At 34.2% G+C, this 21,912-nt stretch overlaps 1 protein-coding gene across 4 annotated transcripts in view; it reads left to right on the top strand.

Moving 5' to 3' along the window:
* Positions 1 to 21,912, top strand: part of LOC138708975 (uncharacterized) — a 110,772-nt gene continuing 88,860 nt past the window's right edge. For 3 of the 4 annotated variants that reach the window (XM_069839397.1, XM_069839394.1, XM_069839396.1), the window contains exons 1-2: positions 1 to 211; positions 11,813 to 12,046. In XM_069839397.1, the coding sequence (XP_069695498.1) occupies positions 44 to 211; positions 11,813 to 12,046 (402 nt within the window). In that variant the 5' untranslated portion in view covers positions 1 to 43. Of the gene's footprint in view, positions 212 to 11,812; positions 12,047 to 19,003; positions 20,137 to 21,912 lie in introns of those variants that run through there. The other variant, XM_069839398.1, reaches the window with a different exon arrangement.

The raw sequence follows: 21,912 nt of genomic DNA, 5'->3' as shown, positions 1-21,912 counted from the left end.
CCAAAGAAAGAAGTCTTGCAGCAGTGGACGAACTCTTTCCAATATGGCTGTCATGCTCTTAGTGCTGTGTCTCACCGCTACAGAACTGGTATATGCTCGCCAGTTCCATCTTCATAACAAACTCGACTACACAGTGTGGGTCGGTATCCTTGGAAACTATGGGCAAGGAACGCCTGACAATGGCGGATTTGTTCTGCAAGCTGGAGGAAAGGTGAGTTGAGAATCTGATAATTCAACGATTATATGGGGACTGGTGCATCAAAATGTAAGAAGTGATTCTACATGTTGAATGTAACAAAACTTTTATTACACTTTTCCTTCGATGAGGTATTGTTAAGCAGGAAATAAAATAATCTTTGATCAATGTTTGCAGCGCTATTGCTGTATTAATTTTACGCACTGCCAAAGAAAATTTATTATTAAATGTACAAACTTCATTCAGTATGAGATTAATGCATTACCTCTATCTTTCATTGCTTAAATATTACACGTAACACATGTAAGTAAGAAATTTAACATTCATATCTACATTTTAGCCCTTATTAATCTGAAGTTACATGTAGTACTCATTATAACAAAATTTATCATTCAACTGTTTCTAACCACTTTGTTGATTATGTGGCCGGTTTAGATGGCCATTAACTCATGAACATGAGATGACACAGGTATAACAATTACAGCCAATAACTCCAACACATTCCAATCTTCAACAGAGGAAATTCTCTTCAAAATATGTGACTGGTTCTCAGTCAATAAATTAGTATTAAATTGTAACAAAACTAACATAATTCAATTTAAATCCTGTCCAAATTAAACGTCGCAAATTTCTAGTACAATAATTAATAATAGATCCCTATTAGAAACAACAACAAGAACCAAATTTCTTGGCTTAAAAATCGATAATGTGTTAAATTGGAAAAATCATATTAAAGAAATTACCCCCAAACTAAATTCAGCTTGTTTTGCTATTAGATCTATGCAAAAGATAGTAAATATCAATACCTTAAAAACAATATACTTTGCATTACTCGGTAATGAGTTTTGGAATAATATTCTGGGGAAATTCCACAGATAGTAACAATATATTTCTATTACAAAAAAGAGTAATTAGAATAATAGTAGGTGCTAAATCTAGGGAATCGTGTAGGGCTATTTTAAAAAACTACAAATAATGCCCATGGCTTGTCAGTATATCGTTTCATTAATAATCTTCCTCGTATGTAATCGTGAAAACTTTGTAACTAATTCAACAGTTCATAGCATAAATACACGTCAAAAAATGACTTTCATACTCCATCGGCAAGTCTATCGTGCTATCAAAAAGGAGTGCGTTATATGGCAGTAAACATTTTTAATAGCCTCCCTATCGATTTAAAAAATGAAACTCAAAACATAAAATTATTTAGGGCCAAATTAAAGAAGTACCTAATTTCTCACGCCTTCTATTCTGTAGGTGAATTCATAACATTCAATAACACTTCATGAAATTGATACTAAAACTTTGTGTTGTACTAGTAGACTATATTGTAAATCTCTTCTGTATATATTCCAACTAGACTGTGACTATAAATTAAGATTTTATAATAGTATTAAGTTTTTGACTTGTTCCATATTCTAGCTGTAAGCAATGTATGAATACCATGGAATGTTAATAAATACAATACAATACAATACAATACAATACAATACAATACAATACAATACAATACAATACAATACAATACAATACAATACAATACAATACAAATGAATAAAGCAGATTGTCATTCCACGAATATTTACTTCTTAATTATTGCGATGTATCGAAGTACATATTATATTTCCATGCGAAATTCTGCGTCATCATATGATGAAAGATGAGTGGAACGGAGAAAAATTCTCTCCGGCACCGGGATTTGAACCCGGGTTTTCAGCTCTACGTGCTAATGCTCTATCCACTTAGCCACACCGGATTCCGATCTCGAGGTCGGATCGAATCCTCTCATTTACTTCTTAATGGTTCTGAGTTTAGACGGTCATTACATTGTGATCTTATAACATTTCCAACTTGAAATATTTATTTAATTTAATTTGTGCTATCGTAGAAGAAACATTGTAAGACACACATGCATAAACTTTACGAACTTTTCTCTTAAATAACTATTAGATGAAATATATTGACTTATGACTAAAAAAAAATGACATCCAATGTAATGTATAAATCACAAGTCTTAAAAGGGACAACAATTAGTTCTAATAAATTAACAAAGTGACACTTAATAATTATATATAATACATTTTCAGTCAAATACACTTTTCAATTTGTGAGGTCAGATAATCTGTTACATCACAATATTTAATACGAAGTCACTAATATTTTCGACTTTTAAAAGTCATCTTCAGGTGCATGAGATGCAAACAATTTTTAAAAATTAGGTGATAAGTTGATCTAGCAATTAATAATATATTAAGTATGCACGTACTGGCATTTACAATTATATAAATTTCGTGCCTCTTGAGGTAAGCTGTACACGGTAAAGCAGAACACTGATGCTAGATTCTTGTATGTATATAAGACAAGGAGAAGGCACAGCATGATATTGACCTTTTACAATTAAAGGCTAAGTATTCTCATTAGATCGTATCATTAAAATTAAATTTGTACAGTTTGATGTTAACTATGTTAAAATGTTAAATATAATGTATAAGTTTAAAAAAGATGGAGAAGCTGTGATGCAAATGCTGTTGGTGGGAGAGCACGCAGTCTAATTCGTCGTGGTGAATGCCATAGTTGTCTGAAAATATTTTAGTTAATAGGATATTATTAATTTTTAAAAAGTTGTGAGAGCTGATATTAGCGTTTCTTAAAGGCTTATTATATTTGTACTTACATAGTTGTTCCGTTGTTTGCTTCCAGACAAGGGGGCGTGTTTCACCCGACGTTACATGTTTTAGGCTGAGTGATGATGTATGGACAGATAACTGAGAGGGAATGCCAGGAGTGACTATTCGATAACATGTTATTTTATTAAATGATATAGGGGATTACGTAAATTTGGTATTTGCTCATTTAATAATGGATTATTAGGGTCTTGACTTTTTACAATAAAAAACTCTTCTGCAGTGTTGATAAGGTGTGAATTATTTATTACTTTTAAAATTTTTAAGGTGTTTTGTATACTATTAATTTCGTGGCCTGAATCAATAAGATGAGTAGCAAATCTATATATATATAATTTGAACTGGTAATGGAAATTACGGGAAAACGGCTGAACGGATTTTAATTAATAACCCCTCATTTTGAAGCTTGGAACCCAAAGTTTTTCGGAAAAGTAGTAGTTTTCAGTGAAATGTCAATTTTCCTACATCATTTTCCTTTTTTCAAAAATCCATCTTTCGTCAGTTTTGAGAACTAATTAATTGCATTCACGGCCGCCTTGATGTTCGCTTCCTTAAGCGAAGCGAGCATCAAGTCGGCCGTGTTGCATATCAGAATAAAATAAAACACACACTACAATAAACAATAGGCTATTACACGAAGGCCATGACCTACAGGATTGCTGACATAGAGTTCAGACGGCTCAGATTCTTTCCCATCATAATGCCAATATGTCGATCTTCATTTGTGCAATTTTTTGATAACATATAAAAATAATTTACAGGTCTGATTCTCTGGTCTGTAGATTTCCGATTACAGCTGTATATTGGATATTAAGAACTACAAAACTTAAGAATGTTTGATGATATTATTATCATTAAAAATGAAATATTATTATAGTTAATGCAACACGTAATTCTATACTGATATATGAAAGTGAAACCATTTGGGGCTTTAAGTAAGTAGACGCAGAGAAAGAATATTTTATATTAGATCTTCATTTCTATAATTTACTGAGTAACGGCTATAGGCCTATATAAACTTATGTTACTGAAAACTATAAAACTTACGTAAGTTAACAATATTGTTATTAAAAATGAAATACTTTTACAATTATTAATCAAGTGGTGTGGGTCCTTTTCATATATGTAATGGCGAGTCATGCTTCCTATTTTAACTGCGTCTTTAAACTACATCAAAATTAATTTCATATTCCTTTAGTTTAATTGATTAGATTCGTGATCGCTGCCAAGCATATTTTGTTGTAGGGAAAATAGCATGCCATTTCACTTCTTGCTACCGTGATGAGTAAGTTCATTTCCCGCAACCAGCAACAAATGAAACACGGAAGCTGCTGACGATTTACGATGGACAATTTTATTTAGGGCGCATATAAGATTCCATAACTCTGACATATCATTCGCCTCATTTTCCACATCTCAACAATAAATTCCTCACAACAGCCTATATTACAGAAAATATACGAAATAACATTCATTGTTACACAAATTAATCCAGCAGTATTTGATAGATCAGTATTGTCTGGAAGAAGCGCAAAAAATGACAGTTCATAAGAAAAGACCAAAAGGTATTACTTATTGATAAAATAAGAGGCCTACAAGATTTTGTAGTCTCTTGACCACCTCAGCAAGATCTCTTAGTGGGAAAAAGTGATTCTTTCCTCTACATTTCAGATAAGTTCACGAAACATGCAGCAGCTATACCAAGATGCTAAGTCTTTTGTTCAAAGCATGACAAACCTTACATTTTCTTAACTTTCACATACAATCCGCAATGATCCGAAATAGCTACTGCATTATTACTACATGAAAAACCTACTGATCATCCTGACATTGTTACTAGCGATTTCGCATTGAAACTCAAGAACTGAAGACGGATAGCTTCAAGGAAAAGTATTTGGCAAAAAAAGAAACACACATTCAGAGGGAGTATGTTTCAGTATTATGGAAGCAAATAACTATAAAAATGTCTGGTATTCTTCAATGAAAATAAATCTGAACAATTTTTATTTGAACTTTTTATGGACTTAGTTTGCAGCAATTGCTGCACAAGCCACTAGTTTAGATCTATTCCTGTTATTATGGAAATCTGATTTATGTTCTTTAAATCTAATGTGGAAGTTTCGTTTGGTTTGTCCTATGCATTTTCTATTGCAATTTTTACATTGTAATTGATAAATACCACTTTGCGAAAATTTATTCGTTTTGCGCAATTTGTTGGGAATGATGCTGTTTATTTTGTTGTTAGTTCTGAAAGTGATATGTATATTTTCTTTTAAAAAAATGAAGTTAAATGATTATTAATTTTTCCAAAGTATGTCATTGGGTATCTAATTATATCTCTTTTTGGGTTTGTGGGTTGTAATGTGGTGAAATTTTATTTTTATTTCCTAGTTTCTTGATTCTATTTCGGATATAGTTTTCAATTGTATTCCTGTTGAAGCCATTGTTTGTGGCGAGTTGTATTATGTATTTTCTTTCTTTTGTATAAGCTGTTTGACTTAAAGGGGTATTTATTAAGCGGTCGATGAGATACCTAAATTTACATAATTTTTGTGAATATGGGTGGTTAGAAGTTTTATGTATAGTATAATCAACTGAAGTAACTTTTCGGTAAATATTGTAGGTGAGTTTGGATTTATTTACTTTAATAGTTAAATCAAGAAAATTAATTGTTCTTTGTACTTCTTCCTCGTAAGTAAATTTTAGGCTAGGATGTAATTTATTGAATGAAGTAACTATAGAATCAGAAGATGATGTGCCATTGTGTATGATTAGGGTATCATCTACATATCGGGAATAATTTTTTTATGTTATGCTGATTTTGTATGTTGGGGATGTTTTTATTTTCTAATATTTTCTATTATTTAATAAAATAACATGTTATCGAATAGTCACTCCTGGCATTCCCTCTCAGTTATCTGTCCATACATCATCACTCAGCCTAAAACATGTAACGTCGGGTGAAACACGCCCCCTTGTCTGGAAGCAAACAACGGAACAACTATGTAAGTACAAATATAATAAGCCTTTAAGAAACGCTAATATCAGCTCTCACAACTTTTTAAAAATTAATAATATCCTATTAACTAAAATATTTTCAGACAACTATGGCATTCACCACGACGAATTAGACTGCGTGCTCTCCCACCAACAGCATTTGCATCACAGCTTCTCCATCTTTTTTAAACTTATACATTATATTTAACATTTTAACATAGTTAATATCAAACTGTACAAATTGAATTTTAATGATACGATCTAATGAGAATACTTAGCCTTTAATTGTAAAAGGTCAATATCATGCTGTGCCTTCTCCTTGTCTTATATACATACAAGAATCTAGCATCAGTGTTCTGCTTTACCGTGTACAGCTTACCTCAAGAGGCACGAAATTTATATAATTGTAAATGCCAGTACGTGCATACTTAATATATTATTAATTGCTAGATCAACTTATCACCTAATTTTAAAAATTGTTTGCATCTTATGCACCTGAAGATGACTTTTTAAAGTCGAAAATATTAGTGACTTTGTATTAAATATTGTGATGTAACAGATTATCTGACCTCACAAATTGAAAAGTGTATTTGACTGAAAATTTATTATATATAATTATTAATTGTATTCACACTTTTCTGAACCAACATGTCTTTCAAAGTGACACTTGTTAAAGTAAAGCAAAATTACCTGATTAAATATTACATATTACTAATTATCATGCTTCTGATCTGTTAACAAGATGATTGAGCTAGTTTTCAAAATGCTAGCACCGCAAGGAACAAAATTTCATGAATGGGAGAATCAAACCTGGTTATGGATTAAAGCGATTTCTGTGTTTCTGCGCACACAAATACGTTGATTGGGCTGAATGGCAGGAGGTATGAAATAGCATAATTGATAAGCTCATTGAACATTTGAAGAATAAAACCAAAAAGTCTCAGATTGACTTGTTTCCGAATTTTGTTTTCCGTGAACTGTAATGAAAATAATTTCTAGCATGTTTTCTTTTAATTTTAAGTCAAGATCGGGGAAATTTATGGCGGAGGTGTAAGGCTTGTAGTTGGATGTTATATTCGCTCTCATTTTTTAATAATTGCGAAAATCGTTAAAATAAATCTTGCCATTCAGCGCACTGTCGCGTGTCACCGACTGAATACAAGAGAGGGGGAGGGGAAGGTAAGGAGTGCAGGCCGCCTTGGTAGAGTTATTGCAGTAGCCGTGATGTTGCAAATGCTTCATAGAAACACAACAATTTCCTCTAAAACGGTGGATATTAGAGAAAAAACTCGTTTAGATTTTTCAAATCTCTCTTCATGATCTATTATCAGTTTCATTTTGGTGCGGAGGTTACCATCCATCCTGTATAGACCAGTTGTAGAACTTATTTATTCACTTATTCACTCAATTACTTATTCAATCACCTATTAATTCATTTACAGATTCACTCAGTTATTCACTTACTTGCTTATTCACTTAATTATTCACTTATTCACTCACTTATTTATTCACTAATTCATTTACTTATTCACCCAATTATTTATATATTTATTCACTCTCTCACTCATTTATTTATTCACTTATTCATTTATAAACTTATGCAATTATTCAGTTATGTATTTATTAATTTATTTACTTGTTCACTAATATATTTATTTATTCACTTATTGATTTATTCACTTATACACTTATTATACTTTTATTCACTTATTAATTTAATTATTTATTTATTTATTCAGTCATTTACTTATTGATATTTATTTATTTATTTATTTATATATTTATATTTACAAAATACTGACATATTATAAATAAGAACAAAATTGAGACTACAAAATTAAAATAATACCATAATGCAATGTAATAAAATATAGACCTAATATTTATAGATTGGAATATAACATAAGTAACTCAATTAGTACAGATAGTTAAGGGGTTAGGTAACAGCTTACAGCTGTAGAAGTTTGGAAATATTCAATATTTTTTTTCCTTCATTACTGTATCTTGTACAATAATGAAAATTAGTATAGTAAAACATTGTCCTTCTGCTATATGAAAAAAATATATATATTTTTTGATTAAAAAAATTATTTACATTTTTTTTTTTTTTTTCAAAATTCAAAACGGTGGCAGTTCACTGTGCAGTGATGAAGCGTTTCCCTCATAACTCAAAAACTATCCAACATTCTGTGATGAAATGTTCTGTGTGTTTTTATGTATGCCATATCTACAATATGATGCAAAATCACTTCTCTACCTTTGATAGAAAGTCTGATAAAAAATAAATTCATTCAAGAAATGGTCAAGTATGAGTATTTTCTTCTAACACAAAATAAAAATATATTATTTATTAAGGAATGTAGTTGAAAGAGCATGATATTGCAAACATGAGTTCGAGCAATAAAATAAAAGAGAGAGAACATGGAAAAGTTAACAAGTTCATGAGTAATGAGGGAAACGCCTAATCACTGCACAGTGAACTGGCATCATTTTTAATAAAAAAATAATAATTTTGTTTAAATCGTAAAAATATTTTTTTCATATAGCAGAAGGATAGTGTTTTACACATACCAGTTTTAATTATTGTACAAGATACATTAATGAAGAAAAAAAAAAGGTTGAATATTTCCAAAAACTTCACTGCAGTAAGCTGTACCTAAACCCCTTAAGATGGGAAATGTAAGGAAAGATACAGGGACATCATTTTATTTTTACTTCAATTTTTATTGTACCTGAGTTTTTGAATGTACTTCACTCCCACCCTTTCTAATAATGAAGTTCCAACTCCACACAGAAACAAGACCGCAGATAGTAAGCAGTACTGAATGAGTATAGTACGTTCCAGAAATATGTTCGCGTTTTCCAGTGACGAAAGAGCTTTCAATATTGAATCATATTTTCGCACAGGTACTGTCCGTTTGCCTACGTCGCATCCCGATTTCTCCCACCTGCTTCTGCTCGCCCCTCTGTAATAGCTGGGCTGTCTTGGCTCTTTTCTGAAAACATTAATTTCTGTTTGGAATTGGACGTTTACGTAGGCTAATATTATACAACTGTTTAATTTAACTTAAATAAAAGGGCCTCGTTAAGTAATTAACTGTCACGTGATTTCCCCCCTTTCTACAATCCTGCGGCATAACCACTTGGACGGACAGTAGATAGCATGTCTGAGTAATTTTATATTTTCGGGTCCGGCAGAAGTTAAGATTGAATTTACAGTACGTAGAGTAGGTACAGAATTATTTCAACATGAGTTACTAGTACGAAGGACGAAACTGGCAATTGGAATTAGATGCAGTAGTCTATAGTGCGATAATATGCACAAAAGAACTGAAGCCTGTATCGAAATGAACGGCCACCATTTTCAAACTTGTTTTTAAATATTTATATTATGATTATTTTTCAAATTAACTTCTTTCTCTATATTGTACGCTAATGTGCTGTAGACAGTATAATATACACTGCATAATGAATACGTTCGCATGGATAACTCAGTTCGTGAGTAAAAACACTTATTCTTAATACAGTACTGTACTTTGATTAAACAAAACCCTAATGAAAATTATGAAACTCAAAATTGCGATATTTCCTAGTTTACGTAAATGGATGAACTATTTTTCTTCCTTCCTATACCTAGTAGAGTGATTTGTTTGTGTTTTACGCCAGTATCATCGAACTACAGTCGTGGAAGGGGATAGCAAACTGTGTTTCCGGTTCTCTAAAGGCATAGACAGGTTAATATTAAAAATGTTAGTAAAAATAAAATGATGTCCCTGTACAACAAATATAATGTAATGAAATAATAAAAAACGAAATTTAAATAAAAGCAAGCAAAAAAGTAATTCACACCGATACCCTGGAGTAACTGCAGCTACCAATCCCTATCCGAATTACAAGACGCCTATAACAAAAAACCTGTCTACTTAGGCTCAAATAGATAGGGCCTACTCCTTCACTAGCTGATTCCCGCACCATGTCAACTCTGAGACCTATATTTTGTTCCATAATGTCTGATAGGAGACGTAAATGTTGCTGAAAATCTTAAACATATGGCCAGTCTGGTACACCTCATGCATTTTGTCAAGACATTCTCGATGTGCAGTAAGGAAACAACGTTTCGGTCGAGGGGGTAGGAGTAGAAGGGAAGGTAGGGCGTGTGTCTACCGAGTTAAGGGCAAAGAGTAACCCATTCCCCTATGATTCGTAAGTAGACTCATCCGATCTCGTGCGCAGCTCTGCAGGAACAGTGGGGGAGTGTCTGGACAAAATGCATGAGCTGTAGCTGCTGAAACTGCGTCACGAAAAAAAAAAAAAATGTTTCTGGTCCAATCAGTTGTAATATCATTTCAAAATCTGATCTTGACATCCGCGTAAATTTTTAAAAAGTGATTTTTCGGCCAGCTTCACTTCCTCAATCATGATTCTAGTTCTATCCCTTCCTTTATGATATTTGTCATCCAAAATGAAGGTCTTTTCCCTCGCTTCCGTTGTGGTTGATCAGCAACAGTAATCAAAACAGCTGCAGTGATAGCTACGTACAGTAGTGGCAAAAAAAAAAAAGGACCGACCCTTGTAGCTGATTTCAGAATCACAGATTCAAATTTTGCTACTCACAAAACACATCCGTCTTGTATAATTAATTGTAACAATGAAATTTATTGCATTTGTTCGATTCTTACCGTCTTTTATTTCCTTCAATGCCTCAAATTTACAGACGAAAACACTTTGAGAGTTTTATTTTCATCTGGCAACAATATTACATTTCTACCTCTATTCGGCAAAGATAACTGCGTATTTTTACATTAAATAGCAGTACATACCTCTGGCTTCCACTATCCATATTAAAATTACCACAGTTTGACACAATACACAGCACAGGATTCTTATCAGCTACAATGGTCGGTCCGGTTTTTTTATTGCCACTACTGTACAGTATCAAGCGTTGATATTGCTCTTCGGACTGGATCCAAAATCGCAGAAAAATGTGCGCAAGAGAAGCTGCAGTTTTAACTGGCGACTGTTGTTTGCCACTCATTCCTGCGCAGCTGCAAGAGTGGAAACGTGGCTTTAACCATAGATCATAATACCCAGATTGCTCTGCGTTATAGGCTTTGGCGGCAACAACTTTTGTCAGGTTTACTATGCTGCCATCTAGTTTTTACATAAGGAGTCACGTCCGAACTCCCATTTGAATTGCATTAGCGACTGTACTGCCATCTCGTGTTCGTTTACGGCGATCCTGGCGGTTGTTCTCTTCAAAGTGCAACCGATTTTAACATAGGATGTATGTATGTATGTATGTATGTATGTATGTATGTATGTATGTATGTATGTATGTATGTATGTATTCACACTGCAAATGGGTATATACCCGGTGGCAGTGGTAACTAATTACACTCAATAATGACAATTAATAATAAACACAACTAATAAAAACAATAATTAATAATAATAATAATAACAATAATAATAATAAAATTAAGCATGGTCACTTAAAATAACATTTAAAATAGATCTAATTTGTATCTTAACCCTAAGTTCGAACTAAGACCCACGAGTGTGACAGGTTCATACCTGCACAAGTACACTTATTTCGCTGTCAACTCACTCACTGCACTGATTCTACCTGATTTCACTAACACTTCTAACCATTTCACTGTTCAAATACTTTGCACAGCCACTTCACTGACACCAACACACTTCACTTACACAATAGACTTCACTGACACTACACACTTCACTGACACAACACACTTCCTCACTGATAGAACACTTCAAATAACAAGATATCAATTACATCCTTTAAGTAGTGTGCAATCTATATGTAATCTGGGCTTTAACCTACTCTTTTCTTCATGTTATTATTTCACTATGTCGATTGAAGAAACACTCAGTAAACAATGTTTACCTACTTGTTCGTATTCTTTATTTTTAGAAAACTGTACATGTAGCAGACAAGTGGGCTGGACGCTTTTGGGCTCGAACTGGCTGCAATTTCGATGACTCCGGACGGGGACGTTGTGCCACTGGAGACTGTGGTAACAAATTGCACTGTAACGGACTGGCAGGCCAGCCTCCAGCCTCCCTCGTCGAAGTCAGTCTGCGGAGGTTCAACGAACTGGACTTTTACGACGTCAGTCTCGTAGACGGCTTCAACGTTCCCATCCAGGTATAGTTTTCACAGGATATAAACTGAGATTAAGTAAATATGGTGCTGCATGTTGGGATCCTTACAGATTAGAACATATTAAGACACTGGAAAAGATTAAAAAACGGGCTCTCAAGTGTTGTCGTAATAATTCACCATTAAAATGGGACACACTCACGGACAGGAGAATGCGAATTCGATTATGCGCAATGTTCAAAACATACAGAGGTAAGCCTGCCTGAAGAGAAATAAAAAGTAGGTTGCAGTCGTCAAATTACTCTTCAAGGAACGACCATTCATATAAATTGAGGGAAAGAAGACAGAGGATGGACACTAGAAAGTTTTCTTTTTTCAGTCGTACTATCAGGGACTGGAATGCTTTACCTGCAGACTTACTAAAGGCTTACCAATAACCAAAAATGTATTTAAAAATAAGCTTAAGGACTTTACTAATAGACGGTAATTATACACAGTATTTAAAGGGTGTAATTGATATTTGTTATTGAAGTGTTGTATCAGTGAAGAAGTGTGTTGTGTCAGTGGAGTGTGAAGTGTGTTGTGTCAGTGAAGTGTGTTGTGTAAGTGAAGTGTATTTCTGTCAGTGAAGCTTTATAGTTTATAGTGGCAGTGCAAAGTATTTGAACAGTGAAATGTTTTCGAAATGTTAGTAAAATCAGGATAGAATCAGGGAAATGTGTCGGTAGTTCCAGTGCAGTGAGTGAGTTATCAGGGAAATGGGTGTAGTGCTGAAAGGTACTTGTGCAGGTATGAACATATCATACTGTGGGTTTTAGCTGGAACTTAGTGTTAAGATACAAATTATATTTACTTTAAATGTTATTTTAATTGATCGTGCTTCATTTAATATTGGTTGTTCCCTGTTATTATTATTATTATTATTATTATTATTATTATTATTATTATCATTATTAGTATTATTATTAATTTATTATTAATTGTATTTTTATTAATTGTGTTTATTATTGTCATTATTGAGTGTAATTAGTTACCACTGCCACCGGGGATATACCCATTTGCAGTGTACATACATACATGCATACATACATACATACATACATACATACATACATACATACATACATACATACAAAAGTGACTATTAAATTTATTCAACTGATCGGTTAGCTTGTGAGTTCCATTTGATCCAACACTAGGCGCACACGCGGTGGGATACCGTCGTGTGGTGTCAACACGGCTGTGTCAGTAATAATAGTTATTACGCAAATTATTTGCGTGTAATTTTCCATAACTGCACTTTACTTCTGCTTTGTCAATGCAGTAGCTCGGTTACAGTTCACTAAACTTTGGGCTATACTCGTTTACAGGTTGTTTCCGAGGTGGTGTTACAAACTTTCAGGGATGATGGCGAAGGATACATGTATCAATTTGAGATAAGGAACCATGATCCGGAAATGACTGAGTCGAAAGTTATAAGCAAAAATAGTTGTGTGGAAATGGAATTGTAATTTGGCACCACGTGCCCTCCTTCCCTTAACCTTTGGAACAGTCTTGGCAAAATGATATGGGCCGGATGTCTCCTACGTGGGTACTTGTCCCGATACAATCTGTGAGCTTGTCTACTGTTCCCATTAGCTCATCCGTATTCGAAAATCAGGTCTGCATATTCCGCTCTCGTGTACTCCTCCATTTCGCTAGGACTGATCGACTGGACACTGCAACTTGTACACATACACTGCTGTCTACAGACGTGCATATCAGGACCGACCATGTCCGTTACACATTACGCTATCTGCATTGCTTTAGTGTAGTTTCCTGTCCCCATCCCTCAGACAGCGCACTGAATGGAATACTGTAAGTAGACAACGTAAACAACGTAAGATGAATACAGTATGTGTAGGATGTACAGATAAATACACATAGCCTAACTAAAATGTACAGAGGAATAAAATTATTTCATTTCCACACAACTATTTTTGCTTGTAACTTTCGACTCGGTCATTTCCGACCAGGGTTCCTTATCTCAAATTGATACATGTGCCCTTTCCCATCAACCCTGAAAATTTGTAACACCACCTCGGAAACACCCTGTATACTACGTTTCAACATTACCTTATAGTACTTACTCCAAATCCCTTGTTCTGGCAATAAGAAATTATGTAAACAATAGATTTCGAAGTGCTCATAAAAATACGGCACACCTTTCAGCATTCTTAATGCCGACAAAATAATATACGAGTAGTTTTCGACATATCAACTGTTTATGCACAGTACAGTTATGTCTGCTGAACCAGTTGTTTGCTGAATTTTCTTATATTCTGTTTTTACGAGTCAGGGGAATGATACTTGTAAAATATAATCACTTTTGCTAAAACGGTTAACATGTATTTATGTAGCGAAGTCGTAAATGGCAATTTTGTCGAAATCGAGTCAAACTATTTGTTTTCGAATATTTTTTTCTTGGGTACGTAAGTTAAAGCGATGAGATTATGAATGCTTTATGTCTCCAGATTCGATTTGCATCGATTAAATCGGGTAAATTTATTGATGATTACTTATGTGATTGCAGTAGAACTCCGCTTATCCGAACTATAGGGGCGGAGCCGTTTCCCGGATAACACATTTTTTTTCGGATAAACAATCGGTACTAAAATCGATGGTCAAAGAAAGACGCTTACATGTAACAGTGTAAGTCGAAAGCACGCACTTTATTATAATACATAATATACTCTTCATTATGAAGGTTTAGTTCACACACTGTAATCAGTTATTCTCTCATTTGTTTTTCTTTCATCGTGTACGAGCAGCTATAGTCTATTACTGTATACATAATTATGTATGTATAATTATGAGCTCCTGGACGAATTATGTTCATAAAATACAGTAATTAGTGATTAACTGATGATGACGCACATGAAATATAATAATTTGCACTATACAATTAATTGATACCGGTATTTATTTTATATATAAAACATAAAATGGAGATTTAGTAAAATATAATCTAACAATTTATTTATAAAATTTTCTCTTTCAGAGGATTAGGTAATAAATTAAGTGATGTATGCATTCATATATTTATGGCTTTTTCCCCCACTACAAACCAAGCATTCTCCAATCTTCCCTATTTCCAGCCTTCGTCTCAGTCTGCGCATATGATCCACATATTTTAATGCTGTCTACTATCTGATTAAATCACTTTATTTTCAACAAATATTTATTACTTGTACAATTATGAAATAGACATTTATTGTCATAAAATATTCATGTTTTAAAGATATCTATTGAACTTGGTGTGTGGATAAGCTTCAGGGCTTCTACCGCGTTGTCTTGGTAGAAGCCCTGAAGCTTATCCACACACCATGTACACCAGCCGCGGAAGCCTACGCGAACATCTGTTGAACTTGTTTTACGAAATGAAAATAAACTTAGCCGTAAAATGAGACCGTAGATTTCTCTAAAAAAATTATTATATTTACAAAAAATACCCGTTTTGACTCTTTTACAAACAAAAAATTTAGCGCCTAAAATATCTAGATCGCTTAATCTTAAATCCGTCCTAACCCTAATAGTAACGAAAATGGAGAAATTAAAATGGAACATATTTTGTACTTATTTACTTATGGCTTTTAGAGAGCCTGGAAGTTCATTGCTGCCCTATCCTGAGCATGATTAATCCAGTCTCTATCATCATATCCCACCTCCCTCAAATCCATTTTAATATTATCTTCCCATCTACGTCTCGGCCTTCCCAAAGGTCTTTCTCCCTCTGGCCTTCCAACTAACACTCTATATGCATTTCTGGATTCGCCCGTACGTGCTACATGCCCTGCCTATCTCAAACGTCTGGATTTAATGTTCCTAATTATGTCAGGTGAAGAATACAATGTGTGCAGTTCTGTGTTGTGTAACTTTCTCCATTCTCCTGTAACTTCATCCCTTTTAGCCCCAAATATTTTCCTAAGCATCTTATTCTCAAACACCCTTAACCTATATTCCTCTCTCAAAATGAGAGTCCAAGTTTCACAACCATAAAGAACAACCGGTAATATAACTGTTTTATAAGTTCTAAATTTCAAATTTTTTGACAGCAGACTGGATGATAAAAGATTCTCAACCGAATAATAACACGCATTTCCCATATTTATTCTGTGTTTAATTTCCTCCCGATTATCATTTATATTTGTTACTGTTGCTCCCAGGTATTTGAATTTTTCCACCCCATCAAAAGATAAATTTCTAATTTTCATATTTTCATTTCGTACAATATTCTCTCACGAGACATAATCATATACTTTGTCTTTTCGGGATTTACTTCCAAACCTATCTCCTTACTTGCTTCAAGTAAAATTCCCGTGTTTTCCATAATCGTTTGTAGATTTTCTCCTAATATACTCACATCATCCGCATAGACAAGCAGTTGATGTAACCCGTTCAATTCCAAACCCTCTGTTATCCTGGACTTTCCTAATGGCATACTCTAGAGCAGTCTTGCGATGGTGACTAATATTTGCGGGCGAGAGCTATTTTCTGCCCACGGCGCGCGCGCGGAGCTCTTTTACCTGTAAACATTGCTAAAGGATGTACAGATCTTAGAACACAGCGCATCATGACGGAACAAAAGCGCTCATACAATAAAGTTCAAGGAAGAGTGGAAGATACAATATTTATGCTTCGAACATGGTGATGAAGTCCAGTGTTTGTGTAAAAAAATATAATTTGCAAAAAAAGCAACATAAAACGGCATTATGAGACGCAACAATAAAAAGAAATATAGGCATTATTCAGGAGAAGAGAGAAATAAATTGATTTCGGAATTGACATCGAAGATAAATTAATTTCCATTTGGGTCAGTAGATTGTATCTAGATTCCTTTCATTTCTTTATTTTAAATGTATTGTTGATGTTTTATTTGTTGCTTGTTTCTGGATATTTACTTTTATTAGACTACGTGTTTCTTTAATTTAGAAATGATATTTTATCTTTGATTGCACTTTAACTTATACTATTACTAAGCTCAAAACGCCAATTCACTTTTATTCCAATAACTATTTTCAAGATTTTGAGCAAATATGAACTAAACATTTTGAAAACTTTGATGCAATGAGCTTTTTTTAGTACGGTAACGTCAATATAAAATATACTTAAGAATATAATTTCAAAACTATTAGACCTAATTGCACCAAATTTTGTACAGATATTATTATAGATCTGTTTATATAGTTTAATTTTCACAAATTTTTTGGCTGAAAAGTGTGGAAGTTTTAAAAGTCATACATATCCCCTTAAATGATTGGCCCCAAAAATTACGATGGCTCTCAATATGTTAATTTAATCAATTTGTTTTTTTGTGTTCCGTGCATCTCACAAATCACTCTAAGAAAACTCATTACATAATCAGGACTGGAGAGTAAGGACTACATTTTCACAGTCATACAATCAATATTGTCGTTATTTTTTCAACAGATACACAAAAGTACTTAGAGATCACACACGTCGAGCAGGTAGACCCTATTAGTTTCTCCTAACCAATGAAGTGAAGTATTTACATAATAAATAATTGCTTTTAACAAGAAAATGGTTTACATACAATTAACTTTTCCTATTTGTCTTTTTGTTCCTAAAACAGCCTTCCCATTGCGATTTGTTTATATATGTACATGTATATTAAATAACTGAATAATTAGCCCTATTACATAGCCAGAAATTTAGTAACGTAAGTTATTGTAATAATTGCTGCCTTTATTCGCTACATGTGCATGTACATCCCTGTTGTGTACGTTACAGTGGATGCGCTATGCGCCCGTGATCAAGGTCGAGCTCTTATACCGTGATTGGGAGCTAATATCGTCTCATCCCTGCTCTAGAGCAAAGTTAAAAAGTAAAGGTGATAGTGCATCTCCTTCCTTTAGTCCACAGTGAACTGGAAGCGCATCTGACAGAAATTTACCTATACGGACTCTGTTGTACGTTTCACTGAGACACATTTTAATTAATCGAACTAGTTTCTTGGGAATACCAAATTCAATAAGAATATCTTATAAAACGTCTCTCTTAACCGAGTCATATACCTTTTCGATATCTACCTTATACTCCCATTTTTTCTCCATTATCTGTCGAAATACCCGGCCCCGGAACAACTTTTTCCCTTGAAATTATTCAAATCTGCTTTACAGGGAGCAATCTGAAAGACTAGATTTGCACAAAATATCTCATCAATAGTTGATCTATTACTCCTAAAACCACACTGATGATCCCCAATAATTTCATCTACATATGGAGTTAATCTTCTCAAAAGAATATTGGACAAAATTTTATACGACGTGATATTCTTCGAAAGTTACTACAGTTAGTCTTGTCCCCCTTCTTAATGATAGGTACGATTATGGACTCCTTCCATTGTTCTGGTACAATTTACTTTTCCCAAATAGCAAGTACAAACTTATAAATTTCGTTAGATAATGCGCTTCCACCCTCTTGTATTAATTCTGCAGGAATTTGATCGATACCTGGAGACTTATAGTTTCTCAGATTTTCTATCGCGATTTCGACTTCAGAAAGTGTGGTTTCGGGTATAAATGGCTCAGCAGTTTGTATTTCTATTTCGTCTCGATCATTTCCATTTGGCCTATGTATATTTAGTAGTTGCCCAAAATAGTTTTTCCATCTGTTCAGGATTGAATGAGAGTCTGCAAGCAAGTCACCATTCTCATCCTTGATCACACTGGTAGAAAAGGTGAGTGGGATAGAAGGGATACGAAGGCATTCTCGCTGCTGTACTGCAGGTCTGGGCTAGGGTTTCTGGATCCCTTTCACTTCCCCTCTTGTGCCCAGGGCTGTACTAGAAAATAGTTTACAATAATTAATTAGGCAAAAGATTACATAAAATAGAAAATTCACTAATTATTTTATAGAATACGTAATCATAAAGTATGTGTCATTTTACATTAAACCAGTTTTTAATATTTGTTTTAAAAGCTGACCCTACGTCTGTTTTAGATGAAGCCAATCAATGGAGGTGGAGACCAATACAGATGTGGCACGCCCAGTTGTTCGAAGAACTTGAATCCTGAATGTCCTAACAACCTGCAAGTCCGTGATGGCAATAAAATAGTGGCCTGCAAAAATGCATGCATTGCTTTCAATACTGACAGAGATTGTTGCCGTGGAAACTTCAAAAATCGAAACGTGTGCGGGCCTAGTGAGTTTAGCAAATTCTTCAAGAGAGCCTGTCCTAGTGCTTATAGCTATGCCTACGACGACCACACGAGCATTTTCACGTGCAAGGACACGAACTATGTCATTATCTTCGGATAATCATAAGTTGTTATGCAGGATGAATAGGAAAGACGACTTTTTTGCAGGCTAGTTGATTCCGAGTACCTTCTCAAAACTAGATCACAGTCTTAACATTAAACCAGTTTTTAATATTTGTTTAGAAAACTGCTATTCTACTTTAATACAGGATTGTCGTGGCTCATGTCTATGTGTCGTGTTGGTGTGCCTGGGGAAAACCCAGGAAGGAAGAATAAAAAGGGTTGTATGGTTCAAGGTTTTTTGTTGTCTCTAACAATAGTACTTATAACACAAGACATCATAAACATAACAATTTAATAAACCACAAACAAGTAGAGAGAAAGAAGCTACAAGTATTATACAAATTAAGAACTGTGAAAACATAAGAATACCCCCAAGCAGGAAGTGGGGATAATAAAAGAATTTTAAATACTAAAGTCTGATAACTACAAGTAATGCCCATGGCTTGTCAGTATATCTTTTCATTAATAGTCTTCCTCGAATGTAATCGTGAAAACTTTGTAACTAATTCAACAGTTCATACCATAAATACACGTCAAAAAAATGAGTTTCATACTCCATCGGCAAGTCTATCCTGCTATCAAAAAGGAGTGCGTTATATGGCAGTAAAAATTTTTAATAGCCTCCCTATCGATATAAAAAATGAAACTCAAAACATAAAATTATTTAGGGCCAAATTAAAGGAGTACCTAATTTCTCACGCCTTCTATTCTGTAAGTGAATTCATGACATTCAATAACACTTCATGAAATTGATAGTAAAACTGTGTTGTACTAGTAGACTATATTGTAAATCTCGTCTATATATATATATATATATATATATATTTCATCTAGACTGTGACTATAAATTAAGACTTTATAATATTATGAAGTTTGACTTTTTCCATATTCTAGCTGTAAAGCAATGTATGAATACCATGGAATGTTAATAAATACAATACAATACAATACAATACAATACAATACAATACAATACAATACAATGGCCGAAAGAGAGAGAACTAATAACTAACATGGAATGAAAAGTGAAAATATGGTATTATACATACGAGTGCTCAATCCCTCCGTGGCACACGTGCTCTGAGAAATCCAATAAAGTTCAATACTCCAACCTTTAGCTGATTGCCGGTGCAGGTCCGTGTAGAATACCTCGTCACGCCGCACTCAGAAAGTATCACCATTAATACCACGATAGATTCGAAGAAACTTCACTGTCGTATAAAGGATGTCGACGATCCCACGCTGTGTAGAATATGATAATTAACAGAGCTGGCCAATGCTCTGCTAGAGATGAAGCAGACTGCCACCGGGTCTGTGTAACTGCAATATGAAAACGATGTTCTATCGGTGATGCGTCCCACGCATAACCCGAGTCGTTCCTTTTCAACCAGGCGGGTTGACTCAAACCTGGCTTTGGCGAAGTACAAACAACGACGAATCCTCCCGTGGAGGTTGGAGACTCGATGTCCTCTCCTTGACTCGCTTCGAACCCGAGTCCCGTCGCTCGAGGGCGCTCCTAGCTCCTCCAGCAGACAGCCGTCCCACTCCCTTGTTCCCAAAGAGTTTGTAATACTTACTAGAGACACATACCCGTGAGTGGCAGGCAAGAAAAATGTCACAAATTGAATCGGCTAGCATCCGCCATTAAAGGGAGTGTTTGCGGCGCAAAATTCGAAAACAGTACCACAATACATTGATGTAGCCTGGTGATAGACACTGTTTTAAACATCTTTTACAAATGATGAGTCGTGATGAAATAAACATGAATGGCAGAGGAGCGCTATATTTATTAAAGTATTATAATGGTTCATCTTTGGCGATATTCTAAAAAAATAAATTAAATCACCCATATACACTCGGGATAAGTATGTGAAATAGTGAATAATGGCAATGCCAGCATTAATTTTCAGTATTACTAGTATTGTTTTAAGGACATAATAATGGATATTTACTGTAATATTTCAAGTGATCTATATTTCAGTCCTTTCATGCAAAGGAAGAGAGGGTATATGGTGCTTAGAAAATATTTAGTGGTGAAATATGAGATCATAAAAATTCTGGAAACAGATTTAAAATATAATGAGAATAAATTTTATCATAAAACAATCTATTCATTGTGTAGTTGATGACCACCAAGTTAGAGGTCAGTAAAGACTTTTTAATACAATTAGTAGCGGTAATAGTAGGCCTAGGAGTAGTGGTAATAGTAGGCCTAGTAGTAGTGGTAATAATAGACCTAGTAGTACCGGTAGTGGTAATAGTAGGCCTAGTATTAGTGGTAATGGTAAGCCTAGTTTTTGTGGTAATGGTAGGCCTAGTAGTAGTGGTAATAATAGGCCTAGTAGTAGTGGTAATAGTAGGCCTAATACTAGTGGTAATAGTAGGCCTAGTAGTAGTGGTAATAATAGGCCTAGGAGTAGTGGTAATAGTAGGCCTAGTAGTAATGGTAATAGTAGGTGCAGTAGTAGTGGTAGTAATAGGTCTAGTTTTTGTGATAATAGTAGGTCTAGTTTTTGTGGTAATAGTAGGTCTAGTTTTTGTGATAATAGTAGGTCTAGTTTTTGTGGTAATAGTAGGTCTAGTTTTTGT

This window comes from Periplaneta americana, chromosome 11, assembly GCF_040183065.1.
Source record: "Periplaneta americana isolate PAMFEO1 chromosome 11, P.americana_PAMFEO1_priV1, whole genome shotgun sequence".
NCBI classification, from domain to species: Eukaryota; Metazoa; Arthropoda; class Insecta; order Blattodea; family Blattidae; genus Periplaneta; species Periplaneta americana.
This window is presented reverse-complemented; position numbering and strand designations above follow the sequence as displayed.